This window comes from Pungitius pungitius, chromosome 11, assembly GCF_949316345.1.
Source record: "Pungitius pungitius chromosome 11, fPunPun2.1, whole genome shotgun sequence".
Lineage (NCBI taxonomy): Eukaryota > Metazoa > Chordata > Actinopteri > Perciformes > Gasterosteidae > Pungitius > Pungitius pungitius.
This window is the reverse complement of record NC_084910.1, coordinates 11,933,606-11,960,476: the sequence shown is the minus strand read 5'-3', so window position 1 is coordinate 11,960,476 and position 26,871 is coordinate 11,933,606. Positions and strand designations below refer to the sequence as shown.

Sequence of the window (26,871 nt, the reverse complement as noted above, 5' to 3'; positions counted from 1 at the left end):
GTTTTGGTAAGGACGCAACTTGTCGGACCGTGTGTGTCGTCTACGCACTGTGCCGTGCGAATCAAAGTACCTTTCTATGAGCGCCTTCCTCCAGCGAGGTCTGTACAACGATGTGGCCCTCCATGCCCACCTGGAGCTCAGAGATTTTAGCAGGTACACAGCTTTCACCGGGAGGCCGTAGCGTGCGCAGGAACTCGCCTCGTCGAACAGTGTGCACTATCACAGTCCCATCCTGACGCACAGGGAATAGCAAGGAAGGTTCAGGGAATGTGCCTCGTAAAACCGCTCAATGTGCTCAATGTGCATTTTTGTGTACGTTGTTGGTTAGTTTTCCCGATGCAAACCGAAGCCACATGTACCACAAGCAGAGTATCAGCAGCCCGTCAACGGTTGCCAACAGTTTTAATAGGTCAATGTATAGCCTCTATAACTACCTCTAGGCATTGTGGGTATGTATGTTCCAAGTTTCTTTTCTAATTTGAACCCAGAAAAAAGGCTTTTAAATGAGATTCAGCTGAGTGTTCCCTTTGCTTCACGCTTTCCACGTTTGAACCACTGGAGAAAAGTGTTTTGTGGTTGTAGCAGCTAGAGACTTCTAATGAGCAATTAAAAGGTTTTTTGGAGAATCCCAGTGTAGTGTTTTCAAGTTATTGAAAGCAAGTTATTAATGTGAATTTATTTCACACTTGCACAACCATAGAGACCTCAAGCAATACGAAAAGAAAGTAGAATCCAAATGATAGAATAAATGGTTAATACTTAAGAAAACTGGCTTTTATTCTTATTTTCTGTTATATTTATAACATAAAAGTCTGATTAATGAATAATGAAAATAATCATGACTAAGATTCTGTGTTTGTAAGAAAGTTTTTCATGGCATGTGATGCTGCTGACCTTCGACCCTGAGACAGCCATGTCCAGTTCAGTGCTGATGGCCACACAGGTGACCTCTTGGTCGTGTCCACAGAGGATCTGCACTGGCCGAGGAGACAGACCGCTGGAGAAGCCTCCCTGAAAGACAGAATGCACACATGAAGCCTCGACTCTGAATGCGGCCTCTGATCTCTCACACGCGTACGAGCAATCCTAAGATGTGGGTACCTGCTGAAGAACCTGCCAAACCATACAGGATGTGTCCCTTGAGCCGGAGATGAGGTAGATGCCACAGAGATCCAGAGCCAAGCAAGTAACAACGTCTTTGTGGAACACATAACAATGAAAACAAATAAGTAACATGGAACCAAGGAATATTCAGTACATATAAGACACACGGATGAAAATTTAGAACTCACCAATGTGCCGGCAGATCCTGCCCACCAGTTTGCCCTTCCCCAGCTGGGTGACACGGAGGCTGCAGTCCCAATGTCCTCCGCTGAACAGCAGGCGGCCGTCGTTGGACACCACCAGCACCTGAGCGCTGATCTCCACCCCGGGAGCAAAAGGTCCGCTCAGGAACCGCTGCGTTCTGCACCACAAAGCATGAAGATCAGAGTCAGGAACAAGGAATGAGAGTGAGCTGCGGCCTGAACGTGGAGGAGATTTATACTCGACAAATTAAACTGTCAACCTGAAATCCAATGTTCACACATGGATTTAAGGTAAGAGGTAAGACGCAACGGGAAATTGGCAAATACATTTTTTAATAGATCAATAGTCAGCTTAGATATTTTTAACCACTAAAGCTTCTGCGACTGTGTTCTGGGGGCCCTCACTTGGGATTAGTCATGGTGGGGTCCTTGGTGAAGGTGAAGTAGTTGGCAAAGTTCTTGTCGTAGGGCAGCCAGCTGTGTGTCCCTATCAACCCGTTTGCACTCACAGTCACCTGTCGAGAAAAGCTGCCATTAACCAAAAACCCAACTGTGTAATTGTGGTAATGACGGCGTTTTACATGCAGCTCTTGTGAAAGTGTTTTTAGTGAACCGTACCAGTATATCCGAGCCCTGAATGATGAAAGAGCGATTCTGGCTCTTTGGTACCACCGCCTGGACCAGAGGAAGACCATCGCTTACCACCTGCCACACACAAACGTTAAACACATACATACAAGTCAACGCATTGTGAGCTATTCATTCAGAGCAATGACGGAAATCTCCGACAGAACCCACCTCCACAAATGGCCGGAGTTTGTCGAGCTGCTCAAAGATATTGGGAGGCACAGTGTCCAGGCGGGCCAGCCGCCTAGATGCGTTCTGAGCCGACATACGGGGAGGGTGAGGCTCCTGGTTCCAGACGGAAACGTGGTGTAAAACAACGTCAGACTTTAACCGCATCTTGTTGAATAACTAAGAATCAGTCAGTCAGTTTTACCTTCAGGAGCTGACAGGGAGTCTGTCCAAAGTTGCTGATGATGCCTTCCAGGGCCTTGCGCTCGGTCTCATTGGCAATTGCATCCAAATCTACCGCGCCTACAGCAGCATCACACAGGTAAGAACACAAAAAAACAATGTAAAGACTGAAAGGAAATATGGGACATATCACATGCCAACAAAAAGAATCTTCACAAGATTGGCAGGTTTCATCCATCACTAGTTAGAACTAGTATTAACTCCTGCTTTACCCTCATAAGTGCAGTAGTAGAAGACATTGAGGGCCTTCACCGCCTCCTCGCCTCTCTGCTTGTAACCAAAGATCAGGTCAATCCACTCGTGGAGGTGACTGGACACATGCTCGCACTCCTATAATGTAAGATAACCGTTGTTGAATGGATGTTTTAATACAGGGTGATGGAAAACAAATGCAAGATTGACAAGTTTGAGGACTCAGTACAATCCTTCTGCAGACTCACCAGGGCCTTCCTGTGTTGCTTGATGAAGTCTTCCCTTGATGACGCCCAGCGGGGCAGCAGAACATCCGTTAGTGAGCCCTGAGTTATCTGCAAATGTCCCAAGTCGAAACCTAAACAAAAATGCCGCATTAGGTTCCTTCTTAGAAAAATACATTTTCAACATCTCACAGCAGATCAAAGCTGCTTTGGAGAAGTGAAATTGCCCAATGATTCGGTTTTCCTCACCGTTCATGTTCTGCAGGAATTCGGGGAAGTAGAAGAACTCTGGGATGAGCTCTTTGACGTCGGCTGGACTCTCCATGCGAGCCTGCCAGGCTGCCGCCACCGAGTGGAACTGTCGGTCTGCGCAGTCAAACCTAAAGGACGGCGATGAAACGTACCCACAATGAGACCACACACTTAAATGTGTCAAATTGAATGCATCAGCATCAGCCGGCGTCCCCACCTGCCGCTCTGCAGTTGGATGTGCAACGTTGTGAACGGCTCCATGCGGATCATGTAGTGCATGACTCCTGCTGCATTAGAATAGTGTGTGCCGTAGTGGAATTTGTCAACGGTGCCTGTTGGGTCCTCAAAGCTCTCATATCTAGTGACAAACAGAAATATTTGATTTAAAGTAGACAGTTTGTATTTTTTATTATCTGCAGTCCTTTAAGTACAACTAAAAATATCATATAACTGCTTACTTTTCTCTGACATTCTGTGCATGGCGGGGGTTGACCACACCTACGGGTTTGGACAGGTCTCTGAAAACTGAGGGGTCCTCTAGATCCAGAATGGGAGAGGTATAGTCACTCAAGATCCAGGGGAACTGAGAAGGAGAAGGAAAAAATACCATCGTAACGGGACGTGTCTTTGTTTTTAATTCTTTTGAAACACAATATATATATTGTGTTTATATATTGTATATATATATAAATATAAGTGTACTCACCACAGGATACTGAGATAGGTCGTTGTAAGTGCGCCCAGAAATGGTGTTCAGTTGCATCAAGTACTCGAAATTGGAGATTTCTCTGCATACCCATTTCTGTTCCAACACATCAAAAATCGGATTGGTCCCACGCAACACGAATCATAATACTTGACAGAGGAGTGGGACTTATTAACTACCTGTGTGAGTCCAGATGCCTTCAGTAGCTCTTGGGGGGAGCGTGACCCAAAGTAAAACAGGTTGGGGGGCCGCAGTCCCAGGATCCTAGAGTACACTTTGTTCCGTACCTGTGAGGGCGCCACAAACAATTTAAAAGCATCGGTTTCCTTCCAGTTGTAGTACAGAAGGAGTTCAATTTGTTTTGGCCAGTACCTTTTTCTTGAAGTTAATGAAGTAATGAGACTGGTCTATGAAGAACAGCTCCAGGGCGGATCGTCGCAGGTTGTAGCGCCTCAAGTGCACTTCTCTGAGCTGAGACAGCGGCCTCTTGAAATCAAACCCGATTCCTAATGACACGGATATTTTTTACTTATGTGACAACCGTCGGACAAAAAAACGGTCAAAAGATTCGGAGTTATGTTCACCAGCGCTGATTCTCTTACCTTCCTCAGTCTCTTCTTTCTCACTGCTGCCATCATAGAAGTACAAATGGTGGGTGGTGACCTCCAGACGACCCGTAACAACAGCCACAATAGTGATGAGCTCACAGTCTTCAGAGAGAACCAGTTTTTCTTTCTGGTTCTCATCTTCTCCCTCCACCCTAACGACGTGGGAAAAGGTTAAACTGTTAGGTATTTAAAGACTTTCAGGTAAAATGATTTTATTTCTTTGTATTCATGCTGGGAGCTGTTGGCACAGACATAAAAGTTCTAGGAGTTGGACTCACTTGTTATCCAAAAAGACAAGGTCTTCTTCTCCTAACTGGTCATCCTCCATGTCGCTTACTTTTGCTTCCTTTGCGACGGCCAGTGGGAGCGGTTCAGAGCTGCGAGGGCTGTCGGCTCCTGAACATCCCAAAAGGAAAAGAAAAAAAACATCTTTAGTGCATTTTTTGCTTGGATGACAAAAGAGGAGAGGCCTTATGTTTCTGACCAGGGGAACATACCCATGTTGTCCCTCAGGGCACTGGCCTCACTGTGAGGATCATAGTTGTAGTTGGGCACGAGTTTGAGACGCATTTTCGAATAAGTCTCTGCATTGGACAGCTTCAATTTCACCTCTGGTTGAACTCTGTCGTACGGCAAAAGAAAAAAATTAATTTAACAAATTCTGGACAGGCAAGAAATGCAAAGGGGCTTTAAAAAAGAATTCTTTCCACTCATGATTAATCACAGTAACAAGTAAATCTTGGTCACGGTAAAAATTGGTAAAATGTGTCATACCTGTTGGCCCATGCTCCTCTCTCACTAGTCAAAAGCCTGCGGAGCGCCTTCCAGTGCTGCCACACCACCCCCTGCTGACTGGAGCTCTGCTTCTGACAACTTAGGTACCTGTTGTTCTCAATTCGGACTCGCTTCATGTAGGGGTCCATGACCACTTCCTGCTTTCACACAAACAAACTGAAATGTGAGACCAGTATAGGGAATGTGGAAATTCCTCAATGAAGGCGTTACACGACGGTGGGTGCGCGACGGCGTGATGTTTTTATAACCTGAAACTTGGACTTGCTGTCTGTTCTTTCTTTTTCCCGTTTAATGGCTGTAACCATCAGGTCATCAAAGCACGAATTCCAGAAATTTGACATGATGTCGTGACATCTCCCAAACGTGTCCAGCTCGTACTGCTCCATGGTCGGCTCAACCTTGAGGTGGGTTTTTCCAAAAGAAGGCAAATCACAAAATCAACCAAATACATTCAATGTAAAATATGTTCTTAACATAAATAAGATAAAAGGCCAACGTAACTCCCCAAAAGGCATTATTTAACTTATACAAATCCTGAAGGAAGAATACTCCATGTTAGATGAATGAAACAGGAAGATTCTTGCTGCCTTAATGAGAGACAGGTCTGGATAAACACTTCCCCATTTCTTCAACCGTTTCCTCTTATCTATGGGAGGAGTTATTTTCCACTGTTCAAAGTCAGTGGCTGTGTTCTCCCTTCCTCCTACTGCTGTACAACTTCATGCTAAAAACATCAAACTGTATGGGCATGAAGAAAACCCACAGGACAAACCGTCTACATTCAAACAAATAGCATAAACTGCACACACATACACACTTGCATGCTTGAGAAATCAGCCTGGGGCGAGTTTCTAAACCGCCAGGGTAGCCAAGGTTATGCCACACTGAATAATGTATTGCAGGATCTGTATACAGAAGTAATCTAAGCAAAACAGATTTATGAACATGCACTGTCACACAGAACAGTGAAAAATCGGCCTCTCAGATGAAGGTGAGCGAGTCTGGCATCAGCTTCAAGTCTGGGCATAAACTGGTCTCTGCTTTGTATGCATTGGGGGGAGGGGGGCAGGCAGCACCTTCCAAAGTTGTGACATCAATATTTCATCTAGAATTCTCTAACTGCACTGACAAGCTTTCACAGACACTGACCTGGTGCTGGAAAAAGCCTTGCCACTCCAGCGTGTGGCAGTAAGCCTTCAGGTCCTGGGCGAAGGTGGGGCTGCCGTTCGTCACAGGCAGGTTGGGGAGCAGCTTTTGGAGAGTGCTGTGGTCGGCGTGCTGGTCGAGCAGTGTGCGCACGACGGGCACAAGCTGGGAGAAAATCTCGTCCTTTCCACTGCCGGTGCTGTCCACTACACCTTTTGGCCACAGGGGGGCGCCCAGCTGCCCGAGCAGGAAGCACACCTCCTCCCAGCTCAGACACATGACCGTCTGCAGGAGGCTGTGGAGCTTCACGTAGGCCATCACACACACCTGGAGAGGGGTCATGGGGAAATCAGTTGCCATGCCTCTAACTAATATGAACAAAACACATGACATGTTATATGGTTTTACTTGTTTTTCAAGATCTACACCCCTCATGGGATTACTTCTTTATCAAGCGGAAGTTGATCAGGTTTGGGAGAAGTAAGCCGGGCCTTAACTTAAGTAAAAGAAAAATCTCTTTCTAAAAATATCCCAACTATAAGTACAAGATAGACAGAGAGGTTTAATAAGCTAAATGTACCTAAAGCAATAAATCATAGATTAGATGTAAAAATACTGCTGATGCAGTGCAGTACTTTTACTGTGACTGTTATATTACATTATTTTATTGAATTCTTCAACTTTGATCAACCAGAGGATGTAATGGAAGGTTTTATGGACAGTTCATTTATGGCTGCTTTCTCTATCTCACCGTCCTACATTGACAGCTGCAGCAGCGATTACTCTTCCATACAGAACACTCCCTCATATGTGAATGACTGCAATCCCCATAGAAGGCATGGCATTTCTAAACTGGCTTTATCCAAGTTCACCCATCAAGTTAAATAAACACTGTACCGCCCTTTTTGATTTATTTCTAGGAAAGTTCAACCGCACAGGTGTTTGGGTTGTGAAACATTTATGGTTGGTGTCCTGGCCTGGTGATGGACACGTTGAGGGTGCGGCTGACCTGTGAGTGCTGCTGCTTGATGTATCCAGTGATGATACGCAGGCCGATCTGGGCCATTTCCTTCAGTTCGATGTTCCCAGGGCTGCCAGGGGTGCTATGCCATGCCTTCAACTTGTCCAGCAGGTTCACCACCCCTTCAAAGATCTGCAATACAACAAAAAGAGTCAAGGAAGGCTCGACCTGTTTCCACACCTTGCAGCAATCCAGGACAATTTAAACCTGTTTGAGATGTTAAATACAGCTTAACCCGTATTTAAAAAGATGATCTACATGCTACCTACACCCAACGACTCTCCGCCCTGACATTAAGACAGTAACTGACAACCACACCAAGGTGTCTGTACTTTGTGCTTAATGTGTCGGATGTCCTTGGTATTAAGTGTAATTTTACCTGTACTTACCCAATGTAACCAACAATATTCTATCACCCCGCCTTGAGAACGTAGGCCGACATTTAATATGCTGCATTGCATTTTGGCGAGAGTCGCTCTGACTTCACTGAACATTGAAATTCACCAGAGATCTAAATTCCACAGTGGTTGAAAAATGTATATTTATAGAAACAAAACATGCGGTTCCAGTGGAACAAAGTGAGCTCCTACTGACAGAAAAAAGTCTCACGACTGATTTTATCTCACTACTGTTGGCAAATGTCAGAAAGCCCAACGTTTACAAAAGATGGCGAGCCTGGTGGAGGTTTGTGATTAGCCACTTGCTGCTGCTCTGTATATGGACAAAATATGGTCACAAGCTGAAAGCATGAATGAGGAACTAATATCATCAAATGGTTTCCGTTCTGTTTAGTTTATTAACAATACTCTTATACAGTTGTAAGATATAATATCGGGATTTGTCAGGGATAATGGGCCTATAAACGTCAATGTCCCCTGTCAATTAAAAGTTAATCAAGAGGGAGCAGTTCCATAATCACAAAACTCTGCAAAGGGAATATGTCATTGGTGTTTTCAATGGGATGTTATGTGATACCTTTTCACTCCACAACGTTTGGTCGTCTGTACCCTCGGAGAAGAGGAAGTCCTGCAGCAGCCTGAGAAGCCGAACCAAACTGGGACAGAAAGGCAGGAACACTCCCTGGGCCTCCCTCAGGTCTGAGAGAGACGACTCCAGCATCATCTCTAACAGACTGGCACACAGATTGGCAAACATCCTGAGCATGAATACATTGCCCCAGAGTGACACAATAACATTTATGGAAATTCAGACCAAAAAAAATGTGACACAGCTGTGGGTGTGGCTCGGTTAGTTTTTCCACTGCGAGGCATCTTCGTTGTCACTGTAATTAGTTTTGTCAGCTGAAGGCGAGTCAATTCTGAATCACCGCCACTGACCTGCGTTTGACGTCGTCGGGAGGGCGGACCAGTTGGCAGGACGAGCCCAGTTTGGTGAGAACAGAAAACACCTGTCCCCTCTCCCGCCACACCACGTCCTCCGTCGTTTCCGCCCCGTTGCGGCTCCACAGCACGGAGAAGACGATGTTGGTGAGCAGGTTGCACAGCTCTTCCTCAGGGGTCTGCTGCAAAGCAAACAAGACTCAGTCAGACATTTAACTGTCAAATAATGGGCTTTATTCCCATTATTATCGAAGCCGGTAAAGAAGCCATACCTGTGGGTTGGACGTATTGGAGATTGTGTCTCCAGTTGGAGGGTCGGTCCCATAACTGGTGTCATCCAGCACGTTGGACAGACTGGAGCTCTTCCTGGGTCTGGCGAGAGGAAAAGGTTTGCCGTGCTCGAGAGGAGATGGCGTGTTTGTCAGACTGCTCCCTGTAGGAGTGTGAGTGCCACTCTCTCCCATGCTCCCTAGCTCCAAATAAAACGGGTTACTAAAGGGGGACTGGGGCTGGTAGTCTCTCCCGTCCTCGTCCCGGGCCCGTTTGATGATATCGACGGCGTTGGAGGTCGAGAACGAGGGACTCCCTTGGTCCGCCGAATCAAACGAGCCGCTGGAGGCCTTGAGCGGACCTCCGCCTCCACCCGGAGGCGACTGGGACAGATCGGAGAATCCCTCGGAGGCGTCCCGCCGGCCGCCTTCGTCCTCTTTGTTGTCCTCGATGTCCTGCGAAGTGCGGTAGCTGGGGAAGTCGTCCGCGTCCTCCATCGCCAGAGCCTGATCCCTGCGCAGCGGCGGGCGGCAGCTGGGTTCGAAGGAGCTGTGGGTGCTGGAGCCCGCGATGCTGGCAGCGTGGGACTCGTAGAACTCTTTCACATAGAGCTTGGTCAAAACGTCCTGCCACCCGGGCTGCCTTGCCAGCTGCTTCACGTAATCCTCGTTGGAGTAGATCAGATGAAAGAGCTTGGAAAAATAGCAAGAGAGGGAACAGAGGAAAGGTTTGTTTGCTTTCATTACGGAGATGAGGAATACGCTTAGGATTCAAAAGTCTGCGGCGGTTGTTCGGGAGGAAATGTGAAAAGGCCGAGCGGACTGACCTTGCGGCAGACGTCCAGGCGGACAGAGAGCTCGGCTCGATGGGATAGACAGACCACAGCCAGGAGATCTCGGAAGTTGGGAGTTGCATCTGTGGGGAAGAAAACCATTTTATCTTATGTTGCAGTCCTTTGGAGCTTTTCTCTTAACCAGCTATCTGCTGTAGTTTAAGAGTCCTTCATACTAAGAAAAAAAAAGTAAGAACTGTGTAGTATAATATATAACAGTAAACTCAAGACAATGTTATAAGTCTCTTCTTTATATCGGTTTAGTTGTTTTGTAGTTAAACTTCTAGCTAAGACTTCTGAATTTTGCTTATTTCATGTTTTTGATGAAAACATTTGAAAATATTTGAAAGCAACAAATTGCAAGAAATAGATTTTGTCATGCATGCACGCTCACTAGAAAAGAGCCGTTTCAGCATTACCTGTAGCAAGGACTTGCTCGTACAGACATCGCACGGTGGTCATGGTTACCGGAATCTCATCAAGAAGACAAACCAGGCCGAGATAACCGTAATCTTTCAGTTTGATGCGGTGCTTGTTGCGCTCAGGAACACGCTCGCTTTTGAGGATTTTGTATAAAACCTGCAGCAATGAAGGGAAATGATGTAAGAGGTCTGTTTTCGGTTTTGACAAACCATCACATGGGAGTTTGCACTCAGAATCAAGTGATAAGCCAAGGTATTTTCCCGTAGAGGTCAAGTCTTTTTCTCTCTCACCCTGAATACCCTCTCTCGGGCCTCGTCTCCGAAAGTCGGCGTGAGCAGCACACCGTAGAGTTGCTCCACGCCCCAGTCCAGCAGCGAGGCCTGCACCTGCTCACGGGGAGGGCTGCTCCTCAAAAGTTCATAGAGCACATCCAAGGCCCTCACAGCCTGATGAAGAGAGGAGAAGTCACGAGAGGGGAGTGAAGAGGAGGGTGGGTAAATACCAATAAAACATGGATGTAGTCCGGGTCTTTAAGTGGTTTAGTTTAAAACATGAGCATAAAAAACGTCAGGGTTCATTTGGCAATGGAAGTGAGATATAGAGCTGAAAAGGTCACATCAAACCACATTAAACTCTCTACAGAAAGACAGATGAACAAAAGAGCACTACCTGCTTCTCCTCTCCGACAGTCAGAATGAAGGCGAGGACACTGTGGAGGTCCTCTGGCGTAGGAGACTTGAGAAAGTCTTTCAGCAAGGCGAACAGAGAGGTTTGAATAGTCTGCTTCTCCTCAGACAGGCTGCTGCCATCTTTGTCCACACTATGGCCAAATGCAATAGAAAATAAATGTATCACTTATCTTTCCGTGAACGGTGAAAATCGTGGCATACCACTAAGTATGTTTGGACTCGCTTTTAAAACATTCAACTCGTTATATATATAGATCTGTGTATTGTAAATGTCAAAGGTTCACCTGTAGAATGTGCGAATGGTATCCAGTATGTACTGGACGCCGTACTTCCTCTTCATGCGCTGCTTGCCTTTGTTTATCACAGAGCCCAGGTACTGCACGTGGGCTTTGGAAGAAAGAAAAAAAAAACACCTTTGTCATCCTTCTCCCACTTTTGGAAATGTCAAACCAATATGCAATGTTGAACCGAATAGCTGCATTAGTTTATAAAACAGGGTAACGACGTGTAGCTTGAGGCACCAATCTGCCTTTAATCTTAGCAACAACCTGACCTCAAAAATGGATGCATTCTATTTCTGCTCTGCTTATAGCCCCCTCTTGCTCCTTTCAGTCATTCACACTAAAAGGAACATGAAAAGGCTCACAGGTACAATACTCCACAATATTACTGCTGCTTGTGTCTTACCCAGAGAAACAGAGAAATGGCTTTTAGTCCAGATACGGAAATCAAATAGAAGGTGGTGGTATAGTTGCTGTAGAAGTGGGCTGTTTCCCTCGTCAAAAACCTGCTCCAGCAGCAGCTGACAGGCCATTAAAACGTTCATGTCTATCATGCTGGCAGGAACCTGCAGGAGAGGAGGAGGGATTGTGTTTATTTTCATTTATTTGGATCTATCTGACCATCTGGGTATTGTATCATCAATGTTTAGTAACATTTGAGGCTGAAAAAGTGTTGCACTAAGTTGAGTGCATATTCAGTGCAGGTGATTGTGTTCAGCTTCTGACTAAGTGTGTTTCTGCCAATGCCGCTTTCAAACATTGAAACCTCGTGTGATTATTAGGACACAGTTTCCTCACAGGATGCTCCACCTTAACGCCACATATTTCAAAATATCCCGTCAGACTGAAAGCACGTCTGTGCTGCAGCAGCTTGCAACACCTGATTAGCTGCTACCATCAGAAGTTCACATTAACGCTGTGTGACTTTTGAACTCAGACACATACCATCCGTTTTTTAGAAATGGGCCGATTTCTAAATGCTAGGCGACAGATTTTGAAAGCTGATATTCTTTGTTCTCAGTGAGAGCAACCAAGCTGGAAAACACTGCATACATTTTCACACACGAGAATGCGATACTGTTAAAGAGATGCAGCTATTTTAACAACACCATACCCACTCATTACACTGCAATTAGACAGCAGAACTACAATAGAAACGGTCAAATATTCTCTTTCAGATGCTAATCCCTTCTCCTCGCAATTAGTTCCCACTTGCTACAGCAGAGAGACGTGCAGGGGGCTCACTTTGCTGAGCATGGCTCCTATCGTGCTCGGCCCATGGCAGTGCAGCAGGCTCTCCTGATTGACGGGGTGATGATGAATCATGTTTTTCACCATCAGCAGGAAGGCAGCGATGCTGTTTCTCTCTAGTCTTTGCTCTGAAAGAAGAAAAAAAAAAGGATTAGCAAAACAACTTTTCTGATTTCCTGTGCAGCCCACAGAAGTATGCAATAACAAGCATGTTAGATTATCATATCGCAGGATGAGCCTTTGAAAGGGTATTTGCCTCACTTATGTTTATTATTATTAGACTACAGGCTGTGTAGCACATCTTGTTTGTTTGAGTCAATCAATTGTGCCGTGTGTACATGGCCAGGCACAACAACACAAACCTCAAGGAGAAGGAAATGACGCATGTATGATACTTTCCTTTTCATGTACAACAAGCCTTACCTGCGGACTTGTTTAGAGGCAGCAGCATAGCAGCAGGGCTTCTGGGGGTGGTGGGCTCTGGACCCGGCAGATTGGACCGCTCCTGACTGCCACTGTGGACCTGCTCAGCCTCACATACCTGCTCAAGCAAGGGCAGCAGAACCCCTATACCTCCCATCACGTTTACAACATCCTGTAGGGAAAAGCACACAATATGTTTGTAACCTCCCACATTAGTCCCTTGTAGTTCGTCGATGGAGTCTAAATCTGACCAAAAGGGAAGTAGCATGACAGCATACACAACATGGAGACTGATTTCACACCGATCTGACATATCTAACCTTGAGGTCCCAGTTCACAACCCTGTGTCCTGTAAACCTGCCATCATATTGGTGATTGGGCGACAGGTCCAGACATATCTGACCCTTGAAGGCCTGTAGAAAACACACGCACAAATGCAAACATGAATATTTGACTGGTGTTGTTGTGCTAGTCACTGTAATAAAATGTAATAATAATCCATTTCAGTGGGTCACCTGTGGAGTGTAGTAGAGCAAAAGCTTGCTGTTAAGATCAGACAACTCTCCTTCTGCTTTGAATAGAGACACGTGATTGGGGCCTGTGATGGAGAGCAGAAAACAATGTCGGCAATTATGCAAACATTCCTTTGTTTACGTGAAGAAAAAAAATGACTCAATTGAATTATTATGTTTGCCGTTGAGCTCCGAAAGAACTGGGTAATGTGTACAACTGACAACATTCAATTTGAAGCAGAGGGTGACTTACCTGCAGCGTGCAGAACCTTTGTCTGCGTCTGCTGCAGAGCCTCGTGACAGATGAAGGCAGTGCCCAGGAGCCCATCTAGAGACGTGGGTGTTCCCCACTCTGTGTCTTGCAGGCCTGCTGGGATGGTGTGCACCGGGGCGTCTCCCAAAGCACCCCGCCGGCCTGCGGCAAAGGTGGCCGGGAAGGACTGGGAACGGCTAAAGGAATGGCCGAGGTCAGGGAAGGCAAACTCAGCCGACGGGTTGGAGGACGAGGATGTGGGCAGATTGGGGGAAGTAGTGGTGGTCGTGGTCCGGTGGCCTGCAGATCCGATGCAGCAGGAGGTGAAAGGCTTCAGGAGTGAAGTTCAGGTACGGGAGAGAAGAAGGAAGGTAAATTAATAGATGGGAACTACACAGCATTATACGGCTGTGGTCAGGATACATTAGATACTAGTTTCAGTTACCTCACTGAAAGATGGAAAGCGAAGCTGAGCAGTTTTACGCTGCTCTCCATCGATGTAGATGGTGACCAGGTTCTGACCAAATGGACGACGGCCCGGGATGTGGACTATAGCCACCGAATGCTGCGATTAAAGAACAAACAAATTACCTACACTTATCTACACTGAAACACTAAAAATGCTAATAAATGAATGCTGGTAATACGTTTGGCGCTTACAATAATAAAAATTTGATGATCTTTATATTAAGGGCCTACGGCAACACAGTCAATGTATGATTTAAACCTTTATCAAATGTATTCTGGACAGGCAGACGGGGAGAAATGTTGGCCCAATCTTTAGCTGAGTGTGTCCACACTCACCCAGCAGGAGTCGACTAATGGGTGCTCTGGCAGCGTGACAGCCATGTATTCTTTTTTTGTGCAAACAGCCACCACCAGTATTCCCTCCATGGTGAAGAAAGCCTCCAACCCAGTTCCACTTGCTGTGAAGAAACTTTTGAAACAAAAAATTCTGTCACAAAAGAATGTGTTCAACGCGACGGTATGCGTACGCACGCTCGTTGCTAATGTACCTGTAGAGCTGCTTCCTGCGTGGCCCCTTCCCCATGTCATGCTGAGCCCCTGTGCTCGGGGTGGCAAAAGGTTTGCGGTTGTTGGAGAACTCCATGTTAAGGCAGAGCCAGGCGTGAAAGGCAAAACCGCTACCTGGCCAGCGTTGGACCGTGGGCACCATGATGCCAGCCATGGGGGGCGTAAGATCAAAGTACTGCAAGGCACTGTCCTGGCCGTCTCTGGCCGCTATGGCCGAGAGAACCTGTATGACACGGGCGCAGTAAGGGTGCACCTTACCCGCTACTACGCCGTTGCCCTGATCGACCCTGAGCAGTCCGAGTAGGCTCTTCAGCTCTTCAGGTCTCAGACACAGGGAGCCCAGGTCCTTCAGGAGGCCCAGCAGGGTGTCTGCAGACTGCCTGTCGAGATTCTGGGGCTGTGAAAGCACCTGCAGCAGAGCCCCCACCATGTCCGCCTCCACGGCCACAGTGCGACAGGACAAGGAGCCACCACAGACCATAGCCAGCCATTGGGCCACCAGCAGCTGAAGGTCCCTCTGACCCGACAGGTCAGGCAGCCACTGCAGAAGGAGCAGCAAAGGCTGCTCGTTACTAATGCCAAGGTGATGGGCATGGGCATGCTCGCCTTCCACTGCCTGCAGACAGAGAGGAAGAAACACAGTGACAACGGCCACGTGGTCAATAACTCCAATTCAAATAGGAACAAGGTCATTAATTGCTAATTGCTAGTGCTAATTGACGTCTGCTGTCTCTGCGATCAGTGGGGATAACAACAAAATGAGGGTTTCACCATGTTCATCAGCTCCTGCAGGAGCCTTTTGGTGGGTTGACCTTGACTCTTCAACACATCAAACAGCTGGGAGTAACCAATCCTCTCCTTGAAAACCTCCTGAGGGGGAAAGAGACAGAAATAGGCTGGAGAGAGCTGCTCCCCGGGGGATAACTAGTTGACACACTTACATACATACATCGGTAGAATTAGAATCAAATTATTAAAATGAACGGAAAACTCATTTTCCGATGACATTGTATTCATCATTGTATGCTTTATAATACATGCATAGAAGAATGAGGGATTTTATCATAGAGGATCACACAGGGCCTTACCTTAGCAGAGGGCGAGTTACTCATTATAGCTGTGAGGACTCCTAGAGCATGAACTGTAATACTGTCCGATGCTTTCACCAAAACCTACAGAAAAACAATCATTGTGTTCAAATAATGTTGAAAAAAAAGGCTCCAAAAAGTTGAACATTTTCTTTCGAAGGATATCTTAATGGATTATAGATTATTCCACACCACAATTATTCAAGCACATCGGGTCAGAAGTTCACTGCTGCATCAGTCACTGAACCATCAGCTCTTGATTACAGATTACAGCATGCAAATACAACATACAACCACCAAGAAAAGAAAACAGGCAATCCCCGGCCCAAATACGAGGAAAAGAAGGATAAACTTCCAAAAAACATCCATTTCATGCACAATGAAAAACACAACATGCTCTTCTTGCCTCACGGTGTCAACAGGGAATTCAGCCTCTAATTATGAATGTGATATAAATGAACAGTCCCACCCAAATTAGAACCTTAACTTTTCAACAGGCACAATACTAGAACCAGCTGGTCTATCCTTTTCAAGCTATAGAAAGTTGTCCAAAAATCACAACACAGGCTGTAAGTGGATCCTTCAGAAGGACAGATGTGATACATTAAAAGGGGAGTCCAGACAACAATTATCACATAGAGCCGCACTACCTGCTTTATTTATAAATGAGTGTAAGCCAGACTTCCTGCCTGAAGCTTCCTGTTTAAATAGCTCAGAGCAACTAACGAGTCGAGAGAGGGCTGAGTTTCCTGCTGACGGACCAATATCAACACCAAGTGGGGAAAGTACCTGGTCCACTTCGACCTCTGAGAGTAAACATGTAGTCATGGGGTCAGACACAACCTCTCGCTCCAGGCTATGCATGGTGCTCTGAAAGAGCTGCGGGACATACACACATAGGCACAGGCACACACACACACACAAACACACGCACACAACACAAAACAACAGACAGTTAAACAAAAAAAGCAATCTGTCAGGTGACAGATTTGATCCCGGTTTGTCTACAGCCGCCTTGGTAAACATATGTCGTAGCCATGTGGGGATAAAACAAGCTGGAAGCCTAAACATTTCCTTGTTGTATTTCACATTGAAATGCAGATGTGGCATCGGGGCAACAAACAAAAAAAAGGAGAAGTAGAATCAACATGAATAAAAACAGGTGACACCACAGACAGACACATTGTAGATGGACAAAGGTCTGACCTTGCTGTTCTGAACAAGCCTGAGTATGTGCTCAAAGCAGTTGTTGTTGAGGAACACAGCCTGCAAGACTGGCCTGTCAGAGCACTGCAGAATCTCCGGAACAGCAGCTGAAAATGACAACGAGGAGGATGTTGACATGCCAGTAAAAATTGACAATTTTGCCGTCATACTGCCTGAGAGGACAAACATGGGAAAGGAATGCTGCGTGCTGCGCTACATATGAGATCTGGGGGGCCTTGATCTTACTTAGCATTTGTCTCTGCAGAGAGATCAGACTGTCCTCCCAGCTCTGACTCTCCAGCTGCTCGCTGATCAGTGGACGGTTCCAGTTGAGGAGCTGGAAGTAGCTCTCCAGGATGGTCTTGATCTCCACCTGACGCTCGGCAGGACTGCTGGAGTGCAGCAGGTGGATGATCGCGGTCAGGCACTGCAGGGTTAGCCTCGGGAGCCTTGTGCTCTTGGTTTCGGGGGAGGTCCGGTAGCACCAAGCACGCAGAACAGAGAACAGGTCATCAACAGAGTGAGGGGTGATGGAACGAAGGCCATTCTTCTGGAAAAGAAAATGGACAAAGTCACCTCCCTGTCAGGTCTAATCTGCATGTGTATTGTTTTCACAATAATCCTTGATGGAAAGGACAGCGTACCTTTCCTCCACTGATAACAGCACCTTGGAGATGAACCAATCGGACAGTGAGGTGCTCTGGGATCTGCTTGCTATTCTGGAGACTTTCTATGTATTCAAGACAAAGAACAATTGTCATGCAAAACCAACGTTTATTCCTACACAACTCGTTAAACAGTAACAGTGGTATCAAAACATTATTCGGGTTTGTAGAATTAAGAGATATAAGAATAAATGTTAAATGTTCATTGTATAATGGCCGAGCAAAAGCTTCCCCTGCAATGTCACCTCTATCCTTTAGAGTTACGTTTAAAAAGAATTAGCAAAGCCTTGCTAATTGGCTTGGTGTTACACAATTAGCTCTTAACATGTCTAATTCAAGCATGCTATTACAGTTTAATCCTCCTAAAATGTGGACATACTGAAACTTGCCCAGGCTCTGATTTCCCACATAGCTTACAGATTAGTGAACGCTGATCAAATGAACTTCTATAATTAGAAAGGCCTGGACTCGGGTGATTGAAACCTGCTAATTAGATGCGGAACAATTTAAGCATCTTACTGACTGGACTGACCAGCCATTATTCACTATAAGCGACATCGTCAAGATTGATTAACTAGGAGATTTGGAGAAAATGAAAGGTCACGGTATATCATGTCAAAGATGACAGCACTGAGCTTGATTCTCGCGGTATGTGCGGCCCTATGGAGATCACAGTGAAAAGACCGGACGAAGGGAAGCGTCTCACCATGAAAAAGAGCAGGCATTTCCTCTGGCAAGGCCAGCGGGGAGAACTTATATTTGTTCTTCTCCAGCGAGCTCACCACCTCCCTGCAACGCACAAAGCCTGGAGTTAGAGCGCTGACATCTCGCCTTGTCAATCACGGACTGCGACAAATGCTGCCGGCACTAATGAGGTTTGAGATTCAAGGCGAAGGAGGCAACCAGAAAGGGTGGTTACACCTCACCCAAAAGGTTGGGCAAGATGTTAAAAGAACACAACTTTGTAAGGGTATTATGACTGAATTCCACCTCCCACACGCTCACACAGTGAATCTCTAGGGTGAAGCAGCTCGGACTCACCCAGCCAGGTGTCTCCTCCACGTTTGATAAGGGTCAAAGAGGCTTTCACACAGCACGAGTCCATACTGCACAAGCATGTGCAGAGAGGACGGCTCCCCTTGTCCCTTCTTAAGCTGTCCAGAAAAAAAATAAAAAGGTTTTGACCCCCATTCATGACCAGCACCTTTCTTTGACATTCCTCATGCGACAAATACAACACATTCCAGTACATTGAATAGAAGGCAGATAACACACCCACTTCTATTTTCAGTGGAAACTAGTTCTGTTGCTTCTGTGTGAGCATGTTACAGTAAACAAAATACATTCTGTATTGTTTGACTGTGCCTTTACTCTGAATCAGATGACAGGAAAGTCATAAAATAATCTTTGTTTGATATACTGAGCATGCAGTGGAGCAACTCCCTGATATAAGTCACTCAAATCTGTCTCCTGTTTACGCTGCAGCTTATGATGGCCTTACCTGGTCCAAACAGAAATTCAACAGCTTGATGGTTTCGAAAACATAATCAGGGGTCTTTTCTTGGTCGATGTTCTCCATATTCCTAGAAGTAGAGAACAACTCGACCAATTCAGTGTTGAGAAAATCTCAAAGGTGCTTACCCAATATGACCATTTTAGGCACACTAAAAAAGACGTCAACAGTAAATGCACAGAATGTATGGTACAAGTGATTGGACACACTTTCTCAGAATGGGAGTCAAAGTGGTGACTGGTACTGTGCATATAAGGGACAACTTCCTCCGATGAAGTTGTAGTCTGTTTGCACAACTTGCATTGCAAAGTAATAAATTCGTAATTCGAACTGTAATTCATCTTGTTCTCTTAAGACCTAGCACTTATTTTGTAAAAGTAACAATTGATCTGGAAATAAAGGAAATTAATACCTTTTCCTCCCCTTTACTTGAACTCAGTACTACCTGGTTATAGTTTTAGTATAAGTAGTACTACAATGAGGCATACACACAGCAGGCTGGGCCCTCACCTGCAGATAATGATGAAGAACTTGATGAGGAGCAGGGGGTCAGGGGTGATGCCGGTGGGGTCAGCGGCCTCTGAGAGGCGCTCTGCACTCTGCCGTAGCTGGCTGCCGAGGAACACCATGACCTCCGTGGGGAGCGAGGGCACCTCGGAGCTGCACTCCTCCGGCCTGGAAGATGGGAGGGGAATATGTGAGAAGAGAAGCGGGTGGGAGGCAATGGCACAGCAGCGTTGTTACAGGGGCTGCATTTAGACATAACATAAACATGTCAAAATAGTAACTCTACAGAAGGCTAGAGTTGGCTTTGGGGAATAAAAACCCGGCGTCTCCTGCAACGTAGTTTGTTACTACTACTCACCTTCGAGGCTCCAGTGAATCCACATCAATGAGCATCTCAAAGGACTCCACGAACGCCTCCAGCCACTGTTGCAGGCAGCCCACGTCTTTCTGCAGGAAGAAGGAGAAAATAGATGAGCAACAGAAAGAAGCTTTCACGCATTCAGGAACATTATTTGCAGCATGCAGTGTTAGTAAATAATTGTGCGAGCCATGTGCACGGTTGCGCAATCAATATCAATGGAATATTTGCCTGTGCCGCTGCTCTAAAAAGGCTGAGTGTTGCGCTGTGACACCTTAAGGCTGAGGAGAGCACTGACTAAACCGTGTACTAAACTGTATGAACCGGATGATGCAATGACAAATACACACAGAGGAACACATGGGCCAATGCTTTCCTTTTTAGAAACAGGGAGGTTGAAAGATTTCATTCAAGTCAATTTCGGTCACAAGTTACAAGCCTTACAGCAGTCAAACAATGCTAACTTACTCATGTCGTTGTCATCAGCAAACTGCGTAAACGATGGCTTCAATTGAGCAAGTATGTTTACATACGAACCCTCATTATCGCAGCTCTAATCAGCCTCTGCAGTGCAACATATCCTGTCACTCTTTCCTCTTTACATCATTCAGTAGCAACACATGACACATGTCATTCCCAACCACTTTAAAATAAGTTATTTTATATTTTTTATATAAAGCCGGTTTAAAATTCCTAGTGATTAAGACATTTTCAAATGTTCCTTGATGTTCTGTGTGATGTCACCTGAACATTTGAATTAGCTGACTATTCACAAAGCCACAGTTGCTGATATTTGGGGAAGCCTTTGAAGAGTGGGTAGCAAGAGGGAAGAAATGAGTTGTTTCAGACTGACGGACTCATATTCAGCGGTTAACATACAAAACAGCAGAAAGTGCAATAATAAATCAGCTATTTCCCCTAAGCCAGCATTCAAAAAGGTCAACAATGTGCAGCGTGCTGTAATTAATGTGGGTTACTTAAAACTGCTGTAATATGGTGCTCCCACTATTACTGCATCTCATTGCTTGTTTAATGTGTAGCTGATAATATAATAATAAGAGAAATAGAAATCTAACAACCCTGAGCTTGTTTCCAAAGCTGCATTAATGTGAAATGTACATTACCAACTTGGTTTGAGTTATAAGCCAGTCCATCTCTCATTGTATGCGGCTGAGCAGGGTGCCGGGTTCTCGTGAACCCGGTCTCAGATGAGCCTTCAAGCCAGCAGCTCAGAAGCAAACCCGCCCCTAAACCAGCACCAACGTCAGACTCACTCCTTTCTGGTCTTCCAAACGTCAAACGAGCAACCAGGAAATTACATGTCAACTGTAGCTTATTTCCTTCATACGCTGCCTCTGTGTCAAACCCCTTCCTCTTTTGCATTTACTATAGTTGTGAGCCGATGTGAAGGAAGCCTATACAACTACAAACACTTGAAATGTGACAGGTTGAGAAAGTGAACATTAGAAATGATAGGATATGGTATTTGCATTCTTTCTAAAGCTCAGTCCAAATGCCTTTAGCACGTCATGAAACACTTCTGATAAAAAATCTGATAGGCCATAACAACATAACAAGAAAATGACGTAAATGACACACATACTGAATAATATCTCTGCATGTACTCTGTGAAAACAGGAAATCTAACAGAACAACGTATTGTTCTCTGCTCCAACAGTCACAATCAGGTAAGTGAGACTTGAGTAGGAGAGGCAAGGACATATTTGCAACAATCCTTCAGCTTTGTTTTACTTTCCAATAAAAGATCCAGCAACTGAATCACTGAATCCTCCGTAACATTACTCACGATGCAAAAACCTTTTTTTATGACTCCTAATCATCCAGCGCTGTTGATAGTATGTCATTCATTCTCATTATGTCTACTGGAAATCCGAATATACAAAGAAACACCATACTGGGGATCTGTCGTGTGACTGAATTAGGGATTCATAAGTTTACAAACGGTTCGCTGTGACAGAGGATGGCTGTAGTTGTTTTCACGTTGTGAGTGTGTGTGTGTGTGTGTGTCATTGTGAGAAAATGATGCCAAGGAGACACCTACTCTTGCGAGGACAAAGTGGTTTTGAGTACTTTAACAAGTGTTCATTTTCACAAAATGACTCAGGGAACACAGAGTTGTACTTAAATGGAAACAAAATAATGTATTAAACTAGGCTTAACTCAGATGGAACAATGTTATGTGTTGATCAGCAACGTCAGCAAATGAAAGGAAGGCATGGACGGGTGCCGTGTGGTTTGGCAGTGTTAAAGTTGTGGCAAACAAAAATCGAAAGAGACAGCTATTGCAGCCTTGAAAGAGCCAAGGTGAGCTGAATCAAGGTAACAGCGCTGCCAACTTCCTGCTGAGTTTGGTCAGGACAGCCTAGTTTCTACACTGAGTATGAAGAAATATGGCGAGCAAGCTTTGCTTTCTAGTTTTTCTTTTTTTTCTAAGCGAGCATCATTTTTCCCTATCCCTGTTGAGCATGTAGCATTTCTGTTTTATAGAGGTACACTCAAGCTGCATGGTGTGACTGGCCCCGTGAGATTCTTAACATATGATAAGAAAGATTTGATCACAGAGAGGAAGTGGATCTGGTTCGCTGATGAGGAGTAAAACCAGTTAGAGCCTTTCTTTATGTCTGCACCTTTGCCTTAAATATCCTCCCTTAAAAACACCTCAGAAGAAATACACACCCATTTCCTTTCAGTTGTATTAACTGGTGTCCCCAAACATTGCCCATAGCAACTAGCTGAAGGACTAGTTCAATGAGGACACTATTAGAACTAACCAACACACAAACCAACCCTGAGGCACCCACCCAGATAAACTGTGTCATTTATCTCCGTTTTGGCCGAGCAGCTGTGCCGCTCTCTGCTGCTTGGCATTCTGCTTCGCTCCAGCTTCCCGCACAAGCGAAAGCAAAGAGCACTTTGATTGTCCCGGTTGGCCCTTCGGTTGTTAAACAGCGGAGAACGAGGCACACAAGGGAATTTCATTTTAAAAAAGCTCATAGGGTGGTCAGAGTGAGCTGCAGGGGCGGCTGCTGTGGTTGTCGCATGTCTTTTACGGACGTGAGGCTTATGTGATAAGAAAAAGTCGGTTAATGTGACTTCTCTTCATTGCAAGCAGAGGAGGCAATTTCACAGCTGCGTTATTGCGGTCCACCTCTACTGCAACAGGATCCGCATTAATCCCTCTAACAGTCTCTCAAGCTAATAATCACAGGATAATCACACACTATTTTGTGTACTAGCCTGGTATCTATGTGTCAACACAAACATGCTGCTTCATTCCTCACAGGATGAGGATGTCCAGGGGGTCTGTAGTTTACCTCAGTGTGTCTCGGGTCAGTTATCTCTGACCTAAAGTATCGACCCATCTAGCTCATTAAACAGAAATTATGTATCCTTTGTGTATAGTTAAGTTACTCCTCCACTGATTAACGGTCTTCTGTTTATTTCCATAACTGTCAAGAATGAGCATTGATGATTCTCCGAACACAATCCTCAGATATTTGATGGAGCTATGAATGTACAAAAGGTTTGTATCTCATAGAATGAGAGTCTTTCTGTCCACCAGGAAACACTTTAAAGAGGTTTACAGGGAGTTAACATCGTACATTTACATTGTCAGTACATTTTTTCATAGTTTTAGGTCTCATATAAATGGAGTCCACTGTGATATATCATATCTAGACAGTCTCTACTATAACAAATGATCAACTGATCAATAACAGAAGCTCTTTCTGAGAAGACGTTAAATGAATCATCACTACTTGCCTTATCATTATTGTAACACTTAAACAAAAGATGGTACTAGGCTTGTCATTCCTGAATCTCAGCTGATCTAAAAATCTTGTAAAGGGGTGTGTGATTTCTTGCACAATTGGAGGAAGCAGAGCTCCTTTATCAACGACAAGCCCGGGCACGCTGTGCTTGCTTATTGCAAACACAGAACGATGTTCTGAACGTACTCAAACATGTTGGAATCAACTGTTAGGACTTATCGCGGCTCCATTATATTCTGTAACTGTAATAGTTTAATTTTATTTCAGACTTCAATAAAGTTTCTGCGGGCTTACCGATGCTGATGAACAGTAATAGCATTTAAAAACAATAAATGAATAGTTCTGAGGAAAAACCTGTTATCGGCAGAGGCATACAAACCTGAGATATTTACAGCTGCCAGGGTGTGTTTGTTGACCCTCAAATAGTGTCAGGCCTTTGCCACTATAAGTAAAGGATTGTTTGCAACACTAACAAAAAGCCTAATAGACTGAGCTCAAATCTCTTAACCACTTTAGCAACATAAAACTTTGATGTGTGAGATAAGATTTTAAAAAAACATGTTTGTGCCAACTTAACTAACAGGCAGTCAACAAAAACGAGTTGCTTTCTACAGGAGACTCAGGTTATTGTTACATGAAGTGGTTCTCCAGCCTTTCTGTAGCCTATTGTGTTCCTCTGAGTCACGTTAGGTGGGTGCGTTAAGTCCTTGCTCAGTTAAACCCTTCGCCTCTGCCATCTTTCTTTACTGTTGGTCAATACAGGACGGTCATTTCCACACATGCAAAATCTACAAGAACGCTTGCAAATGAATGGGCCATTCTTCGGTAGATATATTTTTAACTTTCTTTCTTCAGTCCAACTAATAACTAATGAGAACTTATTGAGGACCCAGAAGCAGCTAAATAAGGGAGATGTCTTCCAAAAGATAAAAGCATAAATATGCCAGACAGCTTTCACGGACCTATTTAGGGGCACACATAGACACACACACGCACGCCAAGGACTCTCTGCGTGGTAACACCTATTTTATTTTACCTAATGTTGTCTCTAAAGAGAAGTGGCAGAAAGGATCAGAATCACACCATGATCACCTTAATAGTAAATGCTGCAAGAGGTGTGTCGCTGATTTGTTTAGAACATTTAGCAGTTATTTCATCTTCTATTATGTTTACAGCATTTGTACAGCACATTTGACTTGATTAAAATTACCTTGTCAAGAAACCTGCCCCTCAGATCTCCTGTGATAATAAGAGATCAGTATTTATGCCCCACAGTGAACATACTGCTCATGCAAACGTGGAAATAATCTGGTTCTCTATCCTCAGGCATGGGAGCAGATTGCAAACACATTAAATATTAATCCTTAATTTATTCACAACCAAACTGTGTTTCTCCTTCTAGAGGACACATGACATAAAAGCATGTGCAAAATACTTTATTGTTATTACTGAGCTGTTGCCCTTTAATGGAGAGAGCAGCAGAACAATACCAATTTCGTTTAACATTGTTTTATGTAATATATATATATATATATACACACCATTGCTAGGCCTAAAGAGTAATAGCCGTTGTGCTGCTGGCACAACATCGTGAACCATAAAACAGGCTCTGTAACAACACTATTGTCCCTATCGTTCACAGGTGACATGCTGAGCTCAGAAACAGGAAGCAGCAACAGGGACACCTGCATGGCCGGTAGGCTACAGAAGTAAACGCACCCCACGAATTGGGCTAACCTGCTTCAAATAGCCTGCCATTAACGCTCGAATTAGTGCTTTCAATATAACCTCCGTGGATCAGTGACAAGGAGGTTACACGAGCAACGTCAACAACAAACGACAGAGACATGGCGGAAGTAACGTTACAGATCACACACGCAAACACACACACACACACACACACACACTACGGTCCTGTGTTGCATCGGGTCATGTTACAAACTTTAGGGCAGAGGACCTGTCGCCTGCAACAGGTGTCCCCGTCAGGTGTTCCACACTCACCTTTGTGTTGTATAACATCCACAGCTCATACAGCCTTTCCTTCGCAGCCATCCCGCCGCCCTTGTGATTGCTCATATCTCCCTTTTGTTTTGGTTCTGTTAAATCATAAAATTGGTACGCTTTGTCGGAGCAGGAGCCGTTTGACTGTGTTTCCTGGAGGTAGGAGGACAGGGCGCGCTCCTGGAAACCATTGCTGCTCATTCAGGCACTATAATCCACACAACAAAAACCGGAAAAGTGCCTTCTTTTCTCCACACGCAAAGTTGTGAAGGGTCGCAAGAAAAAGAAAAACACGAAGGTTCGAGTGTTGGCCACGGTACGATCGGTGTCGAAATTATTAAGCCGGGAACAGAATTGCGTGGAAATGCATGTGTGCAGGAACACCCATGTCCGCGTTCAGAGCCTGTTGCGGTGCGTTTCCTCCTGGAGAGAGTCTCCAGCGACAGATGCCTTCCGAGAGCGCATTCAGTCACTAGAGAATGTGCGCTCCTGTCTGATGATCAACAGCACATTCTCGTCAACTAATGTCTGATTCTGTAACAAGACACACGGGGAAGAGTTGACTGTAGATCATGCTCACAGGTAGGCTGATATTCTTAAAGACACACACACACACACACACACACACTCGCTCGCGCGCGTGTGAACAGACAGTGACAGCCTCCTGCAGGACTCGCCCAACAAACGGACTTATTGCATTCCAGCATGTTAATCAATGGTCTTCTAGGCATTGGTACAATGAATTGATACTGAAAGTAAAATATAGGAATATAATCAAACGATTAAAGGTTGTCCCTAATCCCTAACAAAACGTATGATAATGTAAGACATATCTACTGAATATAAACCATTTATTGTAAACTAATTTGATTAGTAAGTGTGTCTGTTCTAATGGAGATGTTCCTATCTACTGTGATTGACTGCAATCAATAAAAGCTTTTACTTGTTACTATCATGTAAGACTACATATGGATATTGTATTGATTAATCAGTGTTATGATCTTGACGTCACTTTGTCATGAGACTTACTAACAAGTGAAGGCAGTTTAATGACGATGGCCTACATTCCTAACCGGTACCTGACAGTATGACCAACGAAATTGTCCATTTGTCTTTTTAAATACTAAAATAGCATACGGGCTGC

At 44.9% G+C, this 26,871-nt stretch overlaps 1 protein-coding gene across 3 annotated transcripts in view; it reads right to left on the bottom strand.

Annotated features, from left to right (window-relative positions):
- The window catches only part of nbeal2 (neurobeachin-like 2), a 28,651-nt gene extending 2,337 nt beyond the window's left edge, over positions 1 to 26,314 (bottom strand). Inside the window, exons 1-52 of one of the 3 annotated variants that reach the window (XM_037454406.2) lie at positions 25,728 to 26,314; positions 19,936 to 20,024; positions 19,581 to 19,745; positions 19,059 to 19,140; positions 18,599 to 18,711; positions 18,264 to 18,346; positions 17,537 to 17,622; positions 17,139 to 17,442; positions 16,893 to 16,999; positions 16,476 to 16,565; positions 15,687 to 15,770; positions 15,370 to 15,468; positions 14,580 to 15,214; positions 14,368 to 14,500; positions 14,009 to 14,128; positions 13,564 to 13,894; positions 13,314 to 13,396; positions 13,119 to 13,211; positions 12,799 to 12,970; positions 12,370 to 12,503; positions 11,531 to 11,690; positions 11,128 to 11,230; positions 10,824 to 10,974; positions 10,445 to 10,600; positions 10,151 to 10,310; positions 9,726 to 9,814; positions 8,902 to 9,591; positions 8,627 to 8,811; positions 8,265 to 8,421; positions 7,278 to 7,421; positions 6,272 to 6,595; positions 5,371 to 5,520; positions 5,102 to 5,259; positions 4,825 to 4,949; positions 4,606 to 4,723; positions 4,322 to 4,479; positions 4,092 to 4,225; positions 3,899 to 4,006; positions 3,720 to 3,815; positions 3,472 to 3,596; positions 3,231 to 3,371; positions 3,011 to 3,141; positions 2,786 to 2,895; positions 2,558 to 2,675; positions 2,308 to 2,405; positions 2,106 to 2,219; positions 1,926 to 2,012; positions 1,713 to 1,822; positions 1,293 to 1,465; positions 1,102 to 1,196; positions 895 to 1,011; positions 71 to 232 (exon numbers count right to left, since the gene is read on the bottom strand). In XM_037454406.2, coding sequence (XP_037310303.2) covers positions 71 to 232; positions 895 to 1,011; positions 1,102 to 1,196; positions 1,293 to 1,465; positions 1,713 to 1,822; positions 1,926 to 2,012; positions 2,106 to 2,219; positions 2,308 to 2,405; positions 2,558 to 2,675; positions 2,786 to 2,895; positions 3,011 to 3,141; positions 3,231 to 3,371; positions 3,472 to 3,596; positions 3,720 to 3,815; positions 3,899 to 4,006; positions 4,092 to 4,225; positions 4,322 to 4,479; positions 4,606 to 4,723; positions 4,825 to 4,949; positions 5,102 to 5,259; positions 5,371 to 5,520; positions 6,272 to 6,595; positions 7,278 to 7,421; positions 8,265 to 8,421; positions 8,627 to 8,811; positions 8,902 to 9,591; positions 9,726 to 9,814; positions 10,151 to 10,310; positions 10,445 to 10,600; positions 10,824 to 10,974; positions 11,128 to 11,230; positions 11,531 to 11,690; positions 12,370 to 12,503; positions 12,799 to 12,970; positions 13,119 to 13,211; positions 13,314 to 13,396; positions 13,564 to 13,894; positions 14,009 to 14,128; positions 14,368 to 14,500; positions 14,580 to 15,214; positions 15,370 to 15,468; positions 15,687 to 15,770; positions 16,476 to 16,565; positions 16,893 to 16,999; positions 17,139 to 17,442; positions 17,537 to 17,622; positions 18,264 to 18,346; positions 18,599 to 18,711; positions 19,059 to 19,140; positions 19,581 to 19,745; positions 19,936 to 20,024; positions 25,728 to 25,928 — 8,151 coding nt within the window. In that variant the 5' untranslated portion in view covers positions 25,929 to 26,314. The remainder of the gene's footprint in view (positions 1 to 70; positions 233 to 894; positions 1,012 to 1,101; positions 1,197 to 1,292; positions 1,466 to 1,712; positions 1,823 to 1,925; positions 2,013 to 2,105; positions 2,220 to 2,307; positions 2,406 to 2,557; positions 2,676 to 2,785; positions 2,896 to 3,010; positions 3,142 to 3,230; positions 3,372 to 3,471; positions 3,597 to 3,719; positions 3,816 to 3,898; positions 4,007 to 4,091; positions 4,226 to 4,321; positions 4,480 to 4,605; positions 4,724 to 4,824; positions 4,950 to 5,101; positions 5,260 to 5,370; positions 5,521 to 6,271; positions 6,596 to 7,277; positions 7,422 to 8,264; positions 8,422 to 8,626; positions 8,812 to 8,901; positions 9,592 to 9,725; positions 9,815 to 10,150; positions 10,311 to 10,444; positions 10,601 to 10,823; positions 10,975 to 11,127; positions 11,231 to 11,530; positions 11,691 to 12,369; positions 12,504 to 12,798; positions 12,971 to 13,118; positions 13,212 to 13,313; positions 13,397 to 13,563; positions 13,895 to 14,008; positions 14,129 to 14,367; positions 14,501 to 14,579; positions 15,215 to 15,369; positions 15,469 to 15,686; positions 15,771 to 16,475; positions 16,566 to 16,892; positions 17,000 to 17,138; positions 17,443 to 17,536; positions 17,623 to 18,263; positions 18,347 to 18,598; positions 18,712 to 19,058; positions 19,141 to 19,580; positions 19,746 to 19,935; positions 20,025 to 25,727) is intronic. The other 2 variants (XM_037454407.2, XM_037454408.2) reach the window with 2 other exon arrangements.
- Positions 26,315 to 26,871: the final 557 nt, after the last annotated feature.